This window comes from Heloderma suspectum, chromosome 1 (genome assembly GCF_057233095.1).
Source record: "Heloderma suspectum isolate Gila_16-S chromosome 1, 16-S_ref, whole genome shotgun sequence".
Taxonomy (NCBI): Eukaryota; Metazoa; Chordata; class Lepidosauria; order Squamata; family Helodermatidae; genus Heloderma; species Heloderma suspectum.
In genome coordinates, this window is record NC_139458.1 from 137,340,945 (window position 1) to 137,360,261 (window position 19,317).

The window sequence follows — 19,317 nt, forward strand, 5'->3', positions numbered from 1 at the left end:
AGTTTCCACGCTGATGTCATTTGCACTAGGTAAAAATCAGTGGCACACAGCTTTACTTTGAGGCAATATTACCAAGCACTTAGCACTTCAAATACTGTAAATACTATACGTAGTATATAAATAACAATACAATAAAGCGGTAAGCTGTAAGAGGTCAGCTGGATACCTCTTTATTGATAACTTTTCTTTATTATGTTTAAAGATAAAAATAATGGATATTCTAAACTAAAGAATGCTTACCAAAAGATAGAAACTGCTACAAAACAAAAAATATTATAAGTAAAACCTGTGATAGTTCTGCTGTGTTGCATAGTGCACTGCCACTGCTCAGAATGTGGCTTTTCGAACGTTGGCTTGTGCGAGGCGTAGCACAGTGGCTGCAAGATCAAGGTTGTGAGCGGGGGCGTTCTCGATGGATAGGATAGCAAGTGATGTGAGCCTCTCATCCGCTGTGATAGATCGCAAGTAGGTTTTGATGAGCTTCAATTTTGAGAAGCTACGCTCACCACTGGCAACTGTGACTGGAAGTGTCAGGCCCCTGCCAAGCAAGCCCCCCCCCCCCCCCGCCTCAGGCCCTGGGCATACCATGGGCCCCTGCCCTGACCCTGCCACATTGCTCACCAGAATTCTTGGCATTTTGTTTAAAGTTTTCATGAAAAGGAGAAATAGTATATTAGAGTGTAAGACGACACTGAATCTCGATATGTAATTGTGACATAGTGGGACCTCTCCCCGGCCACAAAGAAGTAAATCTTTTATATAGTTGGGCATGAAACAGAATAGATGCTAATTTGATGCTTAAGCTGGTTGTAAAATGTATCCTTGGGAGGCGGAAGGGAGGGGCCTGTTTATTCACTAGGCCCAATCGTAAGGGAACCTAAACCCAGCACGGTAAGGTAAACTCTTCCTTTATGTCTGGGCAGCAAGCAACAGAGGTAACATTGGACAGGCAGGCTTATGACTGGCCCAGGCCAAGTAGCCCCAGTCACAGCATTCATTATAAGGAGAGAAGGACGGGGAAAGGCTTTAAGGAGGGATTCTGTGGCAGAGCAGACAGCCTGTTCTAGTCAAAGAAAGAACTCCAGGCCCGCTGGGGAAAGAGTTCAAGGAGTGAGTGTGTGTGAGTGAATGCCCCCTAAGATTTCCAGGCAAGGTACCAATGGAGACTAATTTTCCATGGTCATTACCACAAGGAAAGGCATAGGAGAGGTGTGAGGCCAGGCCTGATGGGAGGAATCTTTCCTGAGTTAGTAGTGGAGAAAGCGAGCAGCAGGCCATGACCAGACCTGGGAGACTGAGCCCCAGGAACCAGAAAGAAGCTCTGCCGGAAGGGGTTTGGGATTTGGAGGAGGTACTCAGGAGAAGCACAACCCGATCCTTGTTCCCTCTTTGAAGCACATCTATCATTGTGCTTGATCCCAGGGCGAGGAGCTGCAGGCGAGAATTCTCAGATGTAGTCCACGCATGCAGTAATTCTCGAATGTGGCCCCAAGCTCTGTACACATATGCCTGGTCCTTGTAGGAGGCAGCATCAGGGCCCCCAACATCACACCTCCACCTGGCCCCATAAACCCTCTGGTTGGCCCTGCAAAGCTGACCACAGTGCGGGGGCACCAAAGGCACTCCTCGCTATTTATCCTAGGGCTGGCCCTGGATATTACGTGTATTTGCATTTGATGAGTTGTATGGGTCTGACAGTTGTCTGGGACTTTGCTTTTGCTGTGATACACCATAGCTTTTATGTATTATGTGTGTGTGTGTGTGTGGGGGGGGTAATGGAGATAAACCACAATGTCTTTGCATTAACATACGGTCAACATAATATTTTGTGTTACCCAATCATGCCGCATCAAAATCTGATACAGACAACATGCTGTTGTATTCAAGACAGATTTGTAGCAAAGATTTACAGGTGTAAAGCACAATTTTACCCTAGGAAAAGCCAACATCTTTCATCTAGGGTGCCTTATGTTTTAGTACAAAGCTTGAGGGAGGAGTTCATTAAAAGACATGAGCGTGCAAATGCCTTGGCTTCCTCTTTCACATTTGCATCCTCCTCCACATGTCCTGGGGCAGCCACGAACTGCATGTATCGCCGTGGGGTCCAGTTGCTGCCTTTGGGTGGCGATTTCTGCGTTAAACCATTACCGTCACCCTTGAGTGTGTGTTTTTAATGGAGGCTGCCACTTTTGGATCATTTTTTCTGGGAAAGCACTCTTCTTCTAAAGGCTCTGCTCAATGCATCCTTCAACTCCTTGTTTCTCATGCTGTAAATCAGGGGGTTCAGTAGGGGAGTTATGAAGGTGTAGACCACAGACACCACTCGGCCTTCCTCCGGTGAGTAGCTGGAGCTGGGCCGTAAGTAGATGACAGTGCAGCAGCCATACTGTAAGAAGACAACCATCAGGTGAGAAGAGCAAGTGGAGAAGGCTCGTTGCCGGCCTTCAGCAGAGCAGATTTGCAAAATGGCCACCACGATGAAGGCATAGGAGATACAGATGAGAAGGAAGGGTATGGTCAGGACTATGACACTAACGATGAAGACAGCAGCCTGGTGGATGTGGGTGTCACTGCAAGCCAACCTCAAGATGGCTGGAATGTCACAGAAGAAGTGATTGACTTCGTTACTGCCGCAGAAGGAGAGGCGGAAGATCAGGATGGTCAGCTGTAGGGACAACAAGAATCCCAGAATCAAGGATGTGGCTACAAGTCACGTGCAGACAGCTTTGCTCATAATGAGTGTGTAGCGCAGTGGATGGCAAATGGCTACATAGCGATCGTATGCCATGACGGCCAGCAGGACACAGTCAGCCCCTCCCAAGAAGACAAAGAAGAACATCTGGGTGCCACACCCACTGAAGGAGATGGTGGCCTTTTCCCTGGACAGAAGGTGGGCCAGGGCCAGTGGAGCGATGGCAGAAGAGTAGCAGATCTCCAGAGCAGCCAGGTTTCCCAAGAAAAAATACATGGGGATCTGGAGGGAGTGGTCAGCATAGACAATAAGCAGCACAGCTGCATTCCCACAGAGGCTGAGTAAGTAGAGGGACAGAAAGAGCAGGAAAATGGCCAACTGTATTTCAGGCAGTGTCGAGAAAGGATGGAAATGGAACTCGGTTTGGTTTCCATGCTCCATGGCGAAAGAAATTAGGAACTGGGGGAAAGAAAGAGCAAGGAGAATGAGTTATTTTACAGCAGCAGTGGGCATATTCTCAGACTGCAAACTGGCTTGCTAGCTAAAGTACCTGTGGAAAACCTTCCCAGTTTTATGTTGAGGTCTATATCAAATAGGGGCCGCGGTGGCTTAGTGGTTAAGACGCTGAACTGCGGACTGGAAGGTCGGCAGGACAGCAGTTCGAGACCCGAGTGCTGCATGACGGAGTGAGCTCCCGTCTTCAGTCCCAGCTCCTGCCAACCTAGCAGTTCGAAAGCAAGAAATTGCAAGTAGATAAATAGGTACCGCTTCGGCGGGAAAGGTAACAGCGTTCCGTGCACCTCGGTGCTCAGTCATGCCGGCCACATGACCACGGAAGCGTCTTCGGACAGCGCTGGCTCTTCGGCTTAGAAACGGGGATGAGCACCGCACCCTAGAGTCGGACACGACTGGCTGGGGACACCTTTTACTATATCAAATATTCAGATGTGGAATATTCCTTGATCAAGCATGTCTAAGATTCCCCCCCAACTGAGGACTGGGCTGTCCACATGGCTGCAACTAGACCAAGGCAACAGATGTTCAATTGCTTCCCAACATTCTGCAGTTTCAAAGCACTGGCAATGGATTTTGCCCCTTGAACACTATGAACTCAGTGTGGCACTTGAACGCATTAGAACACTATGGGCAGTGTCCTATGTTGTCTGTGCACCAGCAAGACCCACTGCTAGCGCAATGAAAGCTAGAGGCTGTTAAAGCAACCCAAAACAAGTGGAAAAGCTCAGTTCTGGAATGGGGGACACTAATTTTCGAGGTTCCTTTATGAAGTGCTAAGTGCGTTACAGACACGGTGGGCCGCACTGGTGCAACACAAGGAATGGGAGTGCAGCAGGCCTCTGGAATACTGCCGTATGGATTATATCCTATGTTAGTCTTACCTGGAGCAGATCCATTGAAATGACTGAGGTTTAAATGAGACACAACCCAGTGTAATTTCCTGGTACTGTATTGGCCTGAGCATCGTATTGGTACTATAGAAATGCTATGCTGCATTGTGATGAAAGAATTCACATGAAACTTCTCTCTTCCTCACAGCTTTTAAAGGGGCAGAGGCCCTGTATAGGATGGAATTTGATAAATCTAAACACATACCATCTTTTGTTATTATGTTTCTAAGGAGGAAATTGGGCAGATAAGGTGGCCAGATTGCATCCCGTAAAGTTGTGAAACAGGGGAAACCAAATTGCATTCAGGTAGCTTTCCTTGTCAGATACAGCAAATTTTTGTTATAAAAGTTATTATTTTCAAATGCATAATAAACAAAACAAAAATGTTAATTTGGAAGCATCCTAAAAATACTATTTGTATTAGCTGCATCTGCCGTCACCCTCACAGTCTGATCTGTTATGCCAGTTTCCCATGTTCTATGAAAAAAGGACCTCAAGAGAACAAAACCAGTGAAAACGATGGGCAGAAGTGAGGAAACAAGCACCTATGATATTTGTTTTTTTATATTAGGCTAAAGGAAAGATCAGTGATAGAATCGTAGAATTATAGAAATATAAGAGAGAATCCACTGGGAAATTCTGTGCTGTGCCTTTATGCAGCTCCTATTCACTTTAATGGACCTTCACAGAAGATCTTTTCACTTGATTGTCCCCCTTGTTGGGATGGTCAGTGAGTCTATCTAGTCTAACCTCTGCGGATCAGGTAGAAAAAAATCTCATCTCAAATTTGTTTTTGAAAAGCTGGCTCTTGCAGAGCTTTTGCACCTTACTCTGGCAACTTTGCTCTATCAACTCTTTATTATTTTAAAGGCATTTTTCCAAGTACCCAAATTTAATTGATGGTGATGAATTTAAAGCCATTACTCTTTATTCTTCTCAGGGAGAGTAAAATACAATTTTTTCCCCTCCCTCTCTTTTATATCTATCTGTTTGTCTGTCTCTGTGTGTGAATTTATTGTTAATTCTTTTCAGCTGTTATAATTGTTTCAAATTTTTCTGTGTTTTAATCCCTGTTCTTAAAATAAATTGAGCCTTTTTTTTTTTTGAAAGGTGTCTAATAAATTTTAACAATAACATTAACAACAATTGCACATACATACATACACACCCAGAGTAAGCTTTCAGGTTCTCAACACCCAGGCTAAGATGAAAAATTCAGGGAAAATGTTCAGTTAGCTGATAAAAGTAAATAGGATGGGGCCATGTTGCCTGATTTTATTGGATGATTTAATGGGAATTACCCACCCACCCCAGGAAGTGGCATTAGTCTGGAGCCTTTGCTGAAGTACCAGACTGGTTTGCGTGACACAGCCCACCATGGGTTAATTCACTCGTGGGGCTGTTGCATTGTGCCAGGTGCCCACAGGCACCATTTTTGCATGGTGCTGCAGGCACCCAGCTTGCCATGGGTTGTTGTGTCATGTGAACCTAGGCGGCATGGGTTGTTTGAGTGTTAGACAACCACAAATAACCCTTTAAAAAGCCATGGGCCAATTATGACTGGGATGATATATGTGGCAAAGAAAGGACCAATGTATTCTTTAACCATTTTACGTAAAACCTTTTAATGACATTCTGTCAATGGCTTTTAGTCCCCTACTAAGTTGCTGGAATGGGAGTTTCTTCATGACCTCTGCTAATGTTGCAATTCAAGGAGGATCGTGTATGGTCTTGATGGCAGAGAAATTTGATTAGACCATTTCAGAATACAGCAGCAAAAATTATTATGAAACAATTGGATGTGTGCTCTCTATTGATTTCATGATTAGGATATTAAAAGATATATCAGGATATTTGCAGGATCATATTCAACCCAAACATTAGGAATTGATTGACAACCTGCCAAAATTATAATGGGCAAAGACTGAAGGAAGAAAGCACTGCTTCATTTAATTGTTAAATTATGGTTCACAACAAAAAGGAATTAAACAACTTACTACAGTTTGCTGAGGGATAAACGAGTCACTGTTTTGTCTTTTCTTTTTAAAAGAGAATCCATTCACTTGTTCTTGGGCCTCTAAAAATCATAATGGTATTTTGTCTATGATGTAAAGCAGGAGTGGGCACAGGTTAGATCAGTGTACTGATGGATCTCTTGGTGATTTGCAGTAGATCAGCAAGGATCTTCCCTTCACCCTAAATGATACTGTTGAATCGAAGAAACCTGGGAGTAACTAGGAGTGGAGTTTTGTGTGGAAGGACAGTGAGTGTCACTGAGTTTTGAAACTCAAAACAACTTCCTGGGCTCAGAATTCTTCCATTCTGACTGTATATCTTTTGCACCAAGCTATGGTTTGTAGATTTCAGGGTTCTAGTAAAAAACAAAGTGGATCCTACAAGACTGATTGCATCTGAAGATGCTTCCGTCTTTTCTTTTCTTTGTCTGTGTATGTGGCATAGGTTTTGATTTTACATTCCAAAATCTTGTAAGAGAAGTAAAGAGAAAGAAGAGAGAGTGAAAAAGAGGCTGACCTACCCCCGCTCATAAGTTCATGATTTCTTTAAGGCTGCAGGATGAATAGAGAAATGAAAGGGTCATGAAACAGAAAAGAGTACAAGTGTGCAGAGTCCTCATCCAGAGTAGTGACCTACCTGGGTGTCCTGGTGCTGGACTGCAAAGTAAAATTGGTATGTCTTCACTGTTGCTCTTCTGCTGTTCAGTCAGAAAGGAAAATAATATGAGTGGTGGTGAAGAATGAATGGTGGCAAAGCTCACAACTGCTTCCTATACCTGGAAATGGAGAGCTGAGAGGGGCAGCATTTTGGCACATACAAAGTGATTCCCCAGTTCTGAAGATCTTCCTTAAAAAGCATGCCAAGGCACTTAGGGAAGTGGAATTCGAGAAACATTCTTTCTTCCCCGAAGTGTAGGAGGTTTGGCTTCGTGCAGGCATCTAGTACGAGAGTGAACTCCCTTGTGACTGACTGCTCTTGGGTGGGATCAGGGAGGGTGATTTTTAAAAAAATCACAGAATAAAAACTAAAAAGTACTTGATGATAAAAAAAGGAAACTTCTAAATATTACTATGCTCACTACACTTCTCTAAGTGATGAGAGCAGGTGTGCAGCGCTGACTCAGGTTTCGTTTCCTTTGGATGGAGGCTGCAGGTGGCGTAGGGTGTTTGTAATATTTTATTTATTTATTTTTTTAATTTATTAATCGCCCATCTGGCTGATCACCCAGCCACTCTGGGCAATGTACAACATTAAAAACAGTTCAAAACAACATTAAAAACATCACATTTCTAAAATTATCCTAACCAACCCCAAATGCCTGCCTGAATAATCACATTTTTAGTGTGTGGCAGAAGCTCATTAAAGAGGGGGCATGGCGGAGTTCCCTAGGGAGGGAGTTCCACAGAGTGGGGGCTACCGCAGAGAAGGCCCTCTCCCTTGTCCTCACCAGCCTAGCTGTCCTGGCTGATGGGACAGAGAGAAGGCCATCCGAGGCTGATCTTGTTGAGCAGCCTATCTGGTGTTGCTGGAGGCGCTCCTTGAGATACGTGCGTTTATGTACAAATATTCAGGTTGATCGGGGATGATAGCACACTGCTTAAACACCCCAACACACCAGCTTCCAGAGCCCAAATTGAACTCACCCAGCAGGAGCTTGGAAACAGAAAAAGGGTGCTTCCTCTGGAAAGGACTCCCTCAAGAGACTGGTGTCCTTTGTTTGACCAAGGGACTTAGCCTGGCCATTGCATCACCACCACATAGCCATGGACAACGCCAGCACAAAGGTGATGCAGGTGAGCCTGGGTGGGACAAGCTCGGGTTGAGATGTGAACTGGGCATGTGGAGTGCAAAGTCATGACTGCTGCTGCACCAAGGGCCAATCACAGACTTGGGGTGGCGGCACTCGGACTGTGGCATTCCCTCCTAGGGGAGTTTAGACTGACTCTGTCTCTGCTGAGTTTCAGGAAAAAGTAAATTCTGTACAGCTTTTCATGAGTTTATTCTCAAAGTCTGATTCCACTCTTCTTGGTTTCTAGATCCCCTTTGTCCTGTTCTTAATCTAGTTGACTGTTTAAATTTGCTTTTAATGTTATGTCTTGTCTATTGTTTTGGGGCCCCTTGCTAGATGCAAAGGGCAGTTTATAAATATTTTTATAAAAAGAGGTAAACAAATAAAATGTGAGATATCTATAAGCCTCTCTTCAGCTCACACAGGGCTCCCAGAGGAGCTGACGATAGGTAAGATAGGTGGTTCCACTGAAACCACATTATACACATTTGGTTGTGTGGAGGAGCTACCAGTCAGATAAGAATGAAGATTATGCTATAGAAACAGGAGATACTCGGTTCTAGTATAACCTGAGGCACAGCCTCTTTGGGTGTGTGTGTTTATAATACGAGAGAGAGAGAGAGAGAGAGAGAGAGAGAAAATACCAAATTTTTGCAGTGGTGTACAGAATCTGGATCCTTCAAGATGCAAACTATTGCCTGAATGGCAGGAAGTTAGGACTGGTTCATCACCCTTAGAGAATGTAAGATCTCTGCATTTTCTAAGAGAATTGGATTTAGAAAGTACAAATGTAAAAAGTTTATGTACAAAGTAATAATAAAGTACTAAAACATTATTGACATGAATTAAAGGTGTTGATGGTGTTAGCTGTGAGAGTGTGCCAGCCCAGCCCAGTTCCAGTACAATCATCCTTCTTTGTCCTTCACTGCCCTCTAGTGATACTTCTATTTTTTGATTCAACTACCATGCCAATCGCTAATCATCAGTTCAAGAACACTATGGATCAATTTTTATATTTGTTTAAAATAGTAATATCTTGTTGTACTTTATGCTTGAGGTGGTTTACAACCATATTTAAAATTGCAACATCCCCCCCCCTTTTTAAACCACACAGTAAAAACTAGAAAAACTAAGCTGTGTTGGTTCATAAGAAAAATTCCAAAATCCACAGTCAGGCAATACATTTATTAGGACCAACCAAAATGTAACAAAATAGTGAGCAAGCTTTTGATTAATGCAGAACTCTTAATCAGTCTGGAGGTTAAGCAAAGGAGGGGACAGGGGAAAAAGCTGGTCTTGATGTTGTAGCTACAAATGTTCTCTGCATTTGGTCCCAGTCTTAAGATGGAGTGAAAAGAGATACAATAAAATAAAATAAAAAGCAAGTAACAAACAAGCAAAGCCACCCAAAACTGCAGCAGCAATCAGATTCCTAGCCCAACTGTCCTCAGCTCCTAAACAGCTTTCTAAACAGAAATAACTTTCAGTCCCTCCTAAGGGTCATTTGCGGATGTACTTCAGCCAACCTACTCTGGAAGGCTAGTCACAGTTCTGAGACCACCACCAAAGAAGCCCTGCTCCTTGTTAAGGTCAACCACCTCATGCAAAGATGAAATATGAAACAGAGTACCTGATAGAGATGATACATGAATGGGGGAAACCAATGGGAAGAGGCAGTCCCATCGGTATGCTGGTTCCAAGCTGTGAAGGGCTTTCAGTTTAAAGCCAGTATGTTGAACTAAACACAGATACTAACTGGTAGGCACTGCAACCACTGAAGAATAAATTGTATATGCACCCATCTCTGTACATCTTCCAGGAGGTAGGCAGCAGCATTTTGTATCAAATGACCCTTCCAATTTGTCTTTGGGGTAAGCCCCACCTGCAGTGGATTGCAGTCAATATGAGAGGCATGGATGAGGGCAGCATGAGCATTCACTGTAATCTGTACAATTGATATCATGGGCAGAAGGGGTTCCTGGCCACAGCTACCAACTGTATCTTCAAACTTTAAATTAGTCAGCTCATAAGCTGAATCTTGTAAATTTGTAATTCTCAAATGCATAACAAGCCCTGACTTTATTTCAACAAACTTTAAAACTTCCATAATTCCAACTAAGATGGAATCACCAATCTCTTGGTCTTGGATCAGACCAAGAGTCCATCCTGTCCAGTATTCTGTTCACACAGTGGCCAACCAGCTGTTGACTGGAAACCCACAAGCAGGACATGAGTGCAACAGCACCCCCCGCCATGTTCCCCAGCAACTGGCGTACATAGGCTCACTGCCTCTGGTACTGGAGGTAGCATAGAGCCATCAGGACTAGCAGCCATTGATAGCCTTCTCCTCCAGGAATTTGTCTAACCCCTTTTTAAAGCCATCCAAATGAATTGCTGTCCATCACTATGTCTTGTGGTAATGAATTCCATAGTTGAATTATGCACTGTGTGAAGAAGTACTTCCTTTTATCTGTCCTGAATTTCCAGCTAATCAGCTTCATGGGATGACCCCGGGTGCTAGTATTATGAGGGAGAAAAATGCCTTCCTATCCACATCCTCCACAACATGCATAACTTTGTACACCTCCATCATGTCTCCCCTTTGTTGTTGCTTATTCGTTCAGTCACTTCCGACTCTTCGTGACTTCATGGACACCAGAGCTTCCCGTCGGCCATCGCCACCCCAGCTCCCCCAAGCTCGAGTCTGTCACCTCCAGAATATCATCCATCCATCTTGCCCTTGGTCGGCCCCTCTTCCTTTTGCCTCCCACTTTCCCTAGCATCAGCATCTTCTCCAGGGTATCCTGTCTTCTCATTATGTGGCCAAAGTACTTCAGTTTTGCCTTTAATATCCTTCCCTCAAGTGAGCAGTCTGGCTTTATTTCCTGGAGTATGGACTGGTTTGGTCTTCTTGCAGTCCAAGGCACTCTCAGAATTTTCCTCCAATACCACAGTTCAAAAGCATCTATCTTCCTTCGCTTACCCTTCCTTGTGGTCTAAACAATCCCAGCTGCTGTAACCTTTCCTCATAAGGGTGATGCTCCAGCCCTTTGATCACTTTAGTTGCCATTTCTGCACTTTTTCCAGCTCTACAATATATATTTTTAACTGAGGTGACCAGAAGTGTACGCAGTAGCCTAAGTGTTGTCTCACCATAGATTTATATGAGGGCAGTATGATATTGGCAGTTTTATTCTCAATTCCTTTTCAAATTATGCCTCACATGGCGTTTGCCTTTTTGACAGCTGCCACACACTGGGTCAACATTTTCATCGAGCTCTCCACCACAACCCCAAGCTCTTTCTTGGTTGGGCACTGCTAGCTCAGATCCCATCAGGTTAAACTTGAAATTGAGATTTTTTGCTCCATTGTGCATCACTTTACACTTGCTTACATTGAACTGCATTCAATGTCTTTTGATTGGTCAAGCTAGGAGCCCTCCATCTGGAAGCTCCAAGGAGAAATGGGGCAGAGATATGATGGGTTTCGCAGGCTTTTTGAGGACTACTGCACTGAGTGGCTGGCAGCGTATAGATCGGGTAGGCAACGTGGTGCCAGTGGGTGCCAAGAAGCCCCTGGACCCCTTTCATCGTGCCCACCAATGTGCCCTACCCCTCCCGGCTTTTTTAAAAAAATAACACATTTTCTTACTGACAACTGGATTGCTGTGAAATAGGTTTATTTTGGTGCTGAAAACTGTGGGTTCAAAGGAGTTGTTTAGTGTGGTGGAGCTCAGACCCCACCTATGCCTTGTACGCAGTCTTTTGGGCAGGTTACTTGTCCTTTGCCACACCCCCATGCTAGCTATTTTGTGATGGAACCCAGGACAGTTTATCAACTTGCAAAATGTGCCCATGCCCAAAAGGTAGCCTACCCCTGATATACATCCTGGAACAGTGAGCAGTTACACATCCACTAGATGGCAGTCACAGTGGCTATTTTGAATCTGCTATGGCATTATTAAACAACAGAAGAATAATGTTATTTCCATACATGAAGCTTCTTGTTTTGCTCAGGTTTGTAATGTGAATTGGCCAGAATGCTGATTACCATTAACATTGCTTCTCCTCTTCTCTGTGTGGAACTGAAGGGGAGGAAAGACGAGATGAGAGAACATCAGCAGGTGCAAAGTGATGATGAAGAAATACCGCAGCTCCTCTGTTTTTCTCATAATAAAATTTTCTCCTAGCCCGTTGAAATCCTCTCTGCTCTTTTCCCCTGCTTACTCATGTAGGATTGCCAACTGACCAGAAAAAAACCCTGTCTGGCTTGCTCTTGTACCTTTAAGAGCAGTTTGATCTACAGCAGCCCCCCCCCCCCGCAACCTGGACCCTCCATATGTGTTGGACTACAACTCCCATGATCACTGGCCAGCATGGCCATGCCAACTGGAGATTATGGGAACTGTAGTCTGACACATCTGGAGGGCACCAAGCTGGGGAAGGCTGATCTACAGAAATCAGCAGCTGAAGTGTTTCACAGCACTGGACAAGCATCATATCACCTGCTAATGTCTGTGATCACACTGCTGTTAAAGGCAGAGGAACGGGGACTAGCAAAAAGTTGTTACCACTATATTGATGTTTTGTGGGGAGGAGGAGGAGGAGGCGGCTTAGTTCCAGTTGGGGAAGTGGAGGCAGCAGCAGCAGTAGCCACTGCTGTCTATTCCAGTGCGCTAGCAGAGGGGGCAATTCCAGCCCTTTCCCTCCGTGCAGGACCTAGGCACCTCCTGCCCACCCGCCCACCTGTTGGTCTTCCCCTGGCTTCAGTTGGCAGATGGGAGGGGGAGGGTTTTGGGTAAACTATCTGACATGGCTCATCTCCATCAAACCTCCCTGAGCAGAGGACCATGGCGCGGGGAAGGAGCAGGCCTCTCTCACTGGCTGAGCAGCACCGATGGGTGGATGATGTTCACTTTTGCTAGCGGGACTCCGCCCATCCAGCCCCAAAGTAAGGCAGATTAAATTTACGCCACATTTTTTGTTCCGTGTGCTCCTGACGGACCAAAGCTGATTTCATGAAAATCTGCATTAAACATGAAAGCGCTTCACATTCGTTGCAATGTAGATCCGGCCCAGGTGCTCACTGTTGATGGGCAACTTGAAGACTGAGCAGATGTTCCCAGCTGGACTTTCTCAGACAGCCCTTCAAATTTCTTTATCTGTAAACCAGACTTGGACCAGACGCAAGTACATAAGAGGAACCCTGCTGGATCAGATGAAATGCCTATGTAGCCCAGCATTCTGTTCACACAGTGGCCAACCAGATGTCTGTGGGTAGCCCACAAGTAGGACATGAATGAAATAGCACCCTCCACCTCATGTTCCCAACAACTGGTATACAGAGGCATGCTGCCTCCAATGCTGGAGGTTATATATAACCATCATGACTAGTAGCCACTGATAGCCTTAATCTCCATGAATTTGTCTAACCCTTCTCCCTATCCACTTTCTCCAAACCATGCATAATTTTATACACCTCTATCATGTCTCTCCATATTCCCCAGACAGCCCCTCAAGTAGAGGATGGGCCAATCTAAACGAAAAAGCTTTGTGAAGCGATTTGGACAGAATCCACATTTTCACAGAATCAAATTACTTCTTTCTACGGTACACACAGTGCTGTATTCCTCCGCTTTTGCGGTGTATACGGGAACTGAAGCCTCACGAGCTGGGGTAGGGTGGGCGAGTCCTTTTGCAAGTAGAAAAGAACGTCAGCAATTGCATAGATGTGGGGCAGCCAACGAGTGGAGGTTTGCTCCCCCTCCCTTGCTTGTGCAATGAAGTGCAATGGAGGACTTGCTCGTGGGTAGGCGTTCATGACAACCCCCCCCACACACACACACTTATGAGGTGGGCAGGCAGCTGCTGCCACCCAGAAACTGAGCAGGAGTGCAAGAGGTGCTGAGAGCAGAGAGCGCAGAGCCAGCGATGGGGGGGGGGGGAGCGACTGGCACGTTGTCCTTGATGTATATTAACTGCCCAATCCACAGGCTCCCCCCCAACAAACACGGGCTCAATTAAGTGCTTCCGAGTACATGTTCATGACAATCATCCGCCCTGGCAACCACCCTTCCTTAGGTGTGTAGCTTCAAATCAACAGGCATCCACCGTTTCTCAGCTGTGCTCCTTCGTAGCTGCACAGCTTCAAAGCAGCAGGGCTGGCAAAGTGGAACTGAAAGCAATGAGTTACTTCCAGGTAGACACGTTTACCCCTCTGCTCTCCCCACGCCCCTGCCCCACACTACTTTCCCTTCCGCCAATCAGCACCGCTTCCACTAGCCTGCACTGAAGCCAGCTGAGGTCACACAGACTCCCGAACAGCACTGAAGCTGCTGTGACAGGAAAGTCCGACACAAAATGAGTTGAAAAAAACCAGATTTAGGGCAAAAAATACCAGGCTAGCTACAGAGAGCAGCATGCGTCATCTGGCACTATCGATTTAGGGGTGGAGTAGAACTGGAGTAAAAGCCCCATGTAGATGGGGCCAACAATTTTGTACAGAAGATCGCATTCTGTAAAGTAGGGCACATGGCCACCCTACAACACCAACCAGATTTGGGATCCAGTTGGGATTGCAATGGAAGAAGCACTGAATGAGGCAATGCTCTGTTGTTCCTACTGATCTTCCTCTCTCTCCTAAAAATGGGTCCTGTTTGTTTATTTTAATAATAATAATAATAATAATAATAATAATGAGAAAGCTTCCAAAACATGTAACTTCCCCTTCCTTGCAACCCCCAAGCTGTCTTCAGAAGGGGTAGGAAGGCCATTGCTTCACCACACTCCCCTGATGGCGATATCTCACTAGTGGCTGGGCTATTCAGTGTCAAGGGTGCTAGTGACCAGTACCACCTCCACTATAACATGTGGAGTGATGGGGAGCCATTTACTTATACAGTAGAAAGTAAAAGGGGTGCACTCAAGGACACAACTCAGAACAAGGTTAAATCTAGAACCTGCATCAGGTGACTTGTGGCCATTCATAATCATACCTGCTCCTGTCTGCATATTGTCAGACTTTGCGTGCCCAGAATGTTGAGATGTGGTGTAGACAGACAGACAGTAGTAAAGTATACATAATGATTGTGATGTGCAGGGGTAGAGCTTGTCCACTGCAAGGATCCAAGATGCAGGGCACCTCTATGTACACACACACACACTTCATCCCTGTGTGAGATTGGTATTAGTGAAGGTCAAAGGGGATTTATTTATTTATTTATTTATTTTATTGCATTTATACCCCGCCTTTTTTCCTCTTGCAAGGAACCCAAGGCGGCTTACATTATCCTCTTCCTCTCCCTTTTATCCTCACAACAACAACCCTGTGTGGTGGGTTGGGCTGGGAGTGTGTGACTGGCCCAAAGTCACCCAGTGAGCTTCCATGGCCGAGTGCGGACTAAAACCCGGATCTCCCAGCTCCTAGTCCAACACTCTTGCCACTACACCACACTGCCACAGTCTGCCTATTCTACTGGGGTGTGCCCTGCTCCTCATAACCCCAGTCAAGCATGCTCTTATTGCATAGTCTGGATTAGAGTGTGTTGGAATGTCTTGGTCATACTAGAGTGTGCTGGAAGGAGGTAGGGCAGAATGTTGGGCACTGGCTTGTATATAGATAGACAGGTGACCTCATACACCATGTACAACAAAATCTCATCCCATAGGTCTCATCCAGAGGCCTGCTGGATCAGACCAAGGGCCAATCTAGTCCAGCATTCTGTTCCCACAGTGGCCAACCAGATGTTTACACTAGCGGTTTATTGCTGGAATAGCTCTACCTCTGACATTTTGTGTCTCTCCAGTGGTTTTAATTTTCTCTGATTTCAGTTATCATTGGAATATACTGCAGATGTTCTCAGAAGTTAGAGCAGCTCATCAAACACTGTTTTCATATCCTCTAACACACTTGAAAAGGAGTGTGACAGCATGAAGAGGAGAATGGGAGAAACCATTACAATGGGGATTAACTATGATGCATGTAATTATGAGAATCCAGTTAAAACAAAGACAAAGAAATGACAAAGACAAAATACCTCGACTTCAGCAAAGCTTTCGACAAAGTGCCCCATGATATCCTGATGAGCAAACTAGCTCAAAGCGGGCTAGATGAAACAACGATCCGGTGGATCCACAGATGGCTACAGAATCGGACTCAAAGAGTGCTTCTCAATGGGATCTTCTCAAATTGGAGAGAGGTAACGAGTGGGGTACCACAGGGCTCAGTCCTGGGCCCAGTGCTCTTCAACATTTGTATTAATGACTTGGAAGAGGAGGTACAGGGAATGCTGATCAGATTTGCAGATGACACACAATTGAGCAGGATAGCTAGTACTCTGGAAGACAGAAACAAAATTCAAAGTGATCCTGATAGACTGGAGTGCTGGGCAGAAAACAACAGAATGAAATTTAATAGGGACTAGCTGATATACCCAGCGTTGCCCGGGATGTAATTTTGTCATAGGTACTATTGGTTAGAAACACATTAAGATAGGTTTACGCTTCTCGGAAAGGCCCCATAAGAAAGGTGAAAAGTTGAATCCACCAGCCTTGATTAAAAAAGCACAACAATTATAATGAGCAGATTGAATAAAAAACACTACTAAAAATGCAAGAGACTGAATCTGTAAGCACTACTACAATATAATCCACACTGAATCTCATACCACTATTAAAATCTTCAACAGAGGCTTCCTTGCTGCATATTGCAGGAACAGGGGAGAGAAACTAAATGCTCTCCACAGTCAGAAAAGAAACCATGAGTAAAGGGGAGGGAACAAACAGCAGCCAGCCAATCCAAGGTGAAGGAAGTCTGAGTGAATGGGAGAGAGACCAATAGAATGAAAGATGGCCAATAGGATGACTAGTAGCTGAAATCAGAAACCTGGCCTGTACCATGATGGAGAGGGTGTACTTGTAAGTTGGGGAATGTATAAACAAAGTAATAATGTAACCCAGTGACTCCTGTCATACACTCTGGCAAGTGAGAATGTGAAGTAAAAGGGTCAGCAACTGTAGGGCCTAAATGGCAGGCTCAGTGGGCCCCTACAGTGTGATTACACCCAGGGCATCTCCCCCTTATTCCCTGTGTTACAGATGGCTCTGCAGCCAGCCACAAACACACAAACCCACACACAATTTTTGACTTGTATATATATATAGAAGATAAATGCCAAGTTTTGAACCTAGGAAAAAGAAACCAAATGCACAGTTACAAGATGGGGGATACGTGGCTCAACAACACTACAAGCGAGAAGGATCTTGGAATTGTTGTTGATCACAAGCTGAATATGAGCCAACAATGTGATGTGGCTGCAAAAAAGGCAAATGCTCTTTTGGGCTGCATTAATAGAAGCATCGCTTCCAAATCCCGGGAAGTACTAGTTCCCCTCTACTCAGCACTGGTTAGGCCTCATCTGGAGTACTGTGTCCAGTTCTGGGCACTGCACTTTAAGAAGGATGCAGACAAGCTGGACAGGGTTCAGAGGAGGGCAACAAAGATGATCAGGGAACCGGAAACAAAGCCCTATGAAGAGAGACTGAAAGAACTGGGCATGTTTTAGCCTTGAGAAGAGAAGACTGAGGGGGAGATAGGATAACGCTCTTCAAGTACTTGTTTTGTTTTGTTTATTTATTGCATTTAAACCCTGCCTTTTTTCCTCTTTCAAGGAACCCAAGGTGGCTTACATGATCCTCCTCCTCTCCATTTTATCCTCACAACAACAACCCTGTGAGGTAGGTTGGGCTGAGAGTTTGTGACTGGCCCAAAGTCACCCAGTGAGCTTCCATGGCCAAGTGGGGACTAGAACCCAGATCTCCCAACTCCTAGTCCAACACTCTCACCACTACACCACACAGGCTGTCTTGAAAGGCTGTCACAAAGAGGAAGGCTAGGATCTCTTCTCGATCATCCCAGAATGCAGGACACAGAATAATGGGCTCAAGTTACAGGAAGCTGGATTCTGGCTGAACATCAGGAAAAACTTCCTGACTGTTAGAGCAATACAACAATGGAACCAATTACCTGGGGAGGTGGTGGGCTCTCCCACACTGGAGGCATTCAAGATGAAGCTGGACAGCCATCTGTCAGGGATGCTCTGACTTGGATTCCTGCATTGAGCAGGGGGTTGGACTCGATGGCCTTGTAGGCCCCTTCCAACCCCACTATTCTATGATTCTAATTCACATGTATCAGCCTTCCCCAACCTGGTTCCTTCCAGATGTGTTGGACTACAACTCCCAGCTTCCCCAGCCAGCCATAGTTGGCTGGGGATGCTTAGAGTTGTAGTCCAACACATCTGGAGGGTGCCAGGTTGGGGAAGGCTGCCATGAAAGTTATGCATGAGTAAAAACTGAGAAGGGAAAAGGAAGGACTGTCTGTGTTCCCTTTCTCCTCACCATTTCTGTTTTATCAGGTCATCTGATTGTTCCTGCATAATTTCCTGTTCCTCATTTTTAGACTCAAAATAACTTCGAATTTGCCATCATCTGCAGATTCCATCAACACATTTCTAGTTGAGCGAGTTAAGAACATAAGAAGAGCCCTGCTGGATCAGACCAAAGGCCAATTTAGTCCAGCACTCTGTTCTCACAGTGGCCAACCAGATGCCTATGGGAAGCCCACAAGCAGGACATGAGTGCAATAGCACCCTCCCACTCGTGTTCTCCAGCCATCGAGCTTACAAACACATTAAAATGGATCCTAAGACTTGGAACTCCTCTTGACTCATACCAAATGCTAGGGAGAGCTAGTTGCCGGGTTATGGCTTTATACATGCAGGTTCATATCCCATGACTGAATACATATATATTTTGTAACTCAGGAGTAGCAGCACCAGTATTTTATTTTCATCTATATGCTCATCAGCATTCCAATTAATGAGGCAGGTGTGAACTCCATCCATTGATAATGTGTGTATGAGACCATTGAATATGATTTGTGCATTAATGTGGAGCATGTAGCTGAACTTGTATGCACAAACAGCAACACAAAGAATTATTTCAGACCCTATAGTATAGTCCAACATTTACATTGTTGGGATGCCAAAGTGGGGAAACACTTGTGTGTGGACATGGCATCCCCCTCTTCTTTTGAGGACCAGCTTTGCATAAACAGACTGCCTTTTCTTGTTATTGCTACAGCTGAAGTATATACTTATGTACTCTATGCTATATTTGTAATATTCTGCACCAAGAAAACCCACATTCCGTACTTGTATAAATAATGCACATAGAACAGATACATAGACTGATTTGAACTGTATGAACTTCCAGTGGGCATTTTGACAAGTTGTTTTATTTGCTGCTTACTGGGATGTCTTTCATGATGCTGTTACGTCTGTGTACGTGTGTTATGACTGTATGAACTTCCAGCGGGCATTTTGACAAGTTGTTTTATTTGCTGCTTACTGGGAT

General features: G+C 45.0%; 1 protein-coding gene across 1 annotated transcript; it reads right to left on the bottom strand.

The window, feature by feature from the left end:
• Window positions 1–1,867: 1,867 nt before the first annotated feature.
• LOC146358002 (olfactory receptor 10V1-like) lies at window positions 1,868–3,133 on the bottom strand. Its single transcript, XM_084828837.1, is given in 1 exon segment — window positions 1,868–3,133. A coding segment is annotated over 1 exon segment (939 nt). The 3' UTR covers window positions 1,868–2,194.
• Window positions 3,134–19,317: the final 16,184 nt, after the last annotated feature.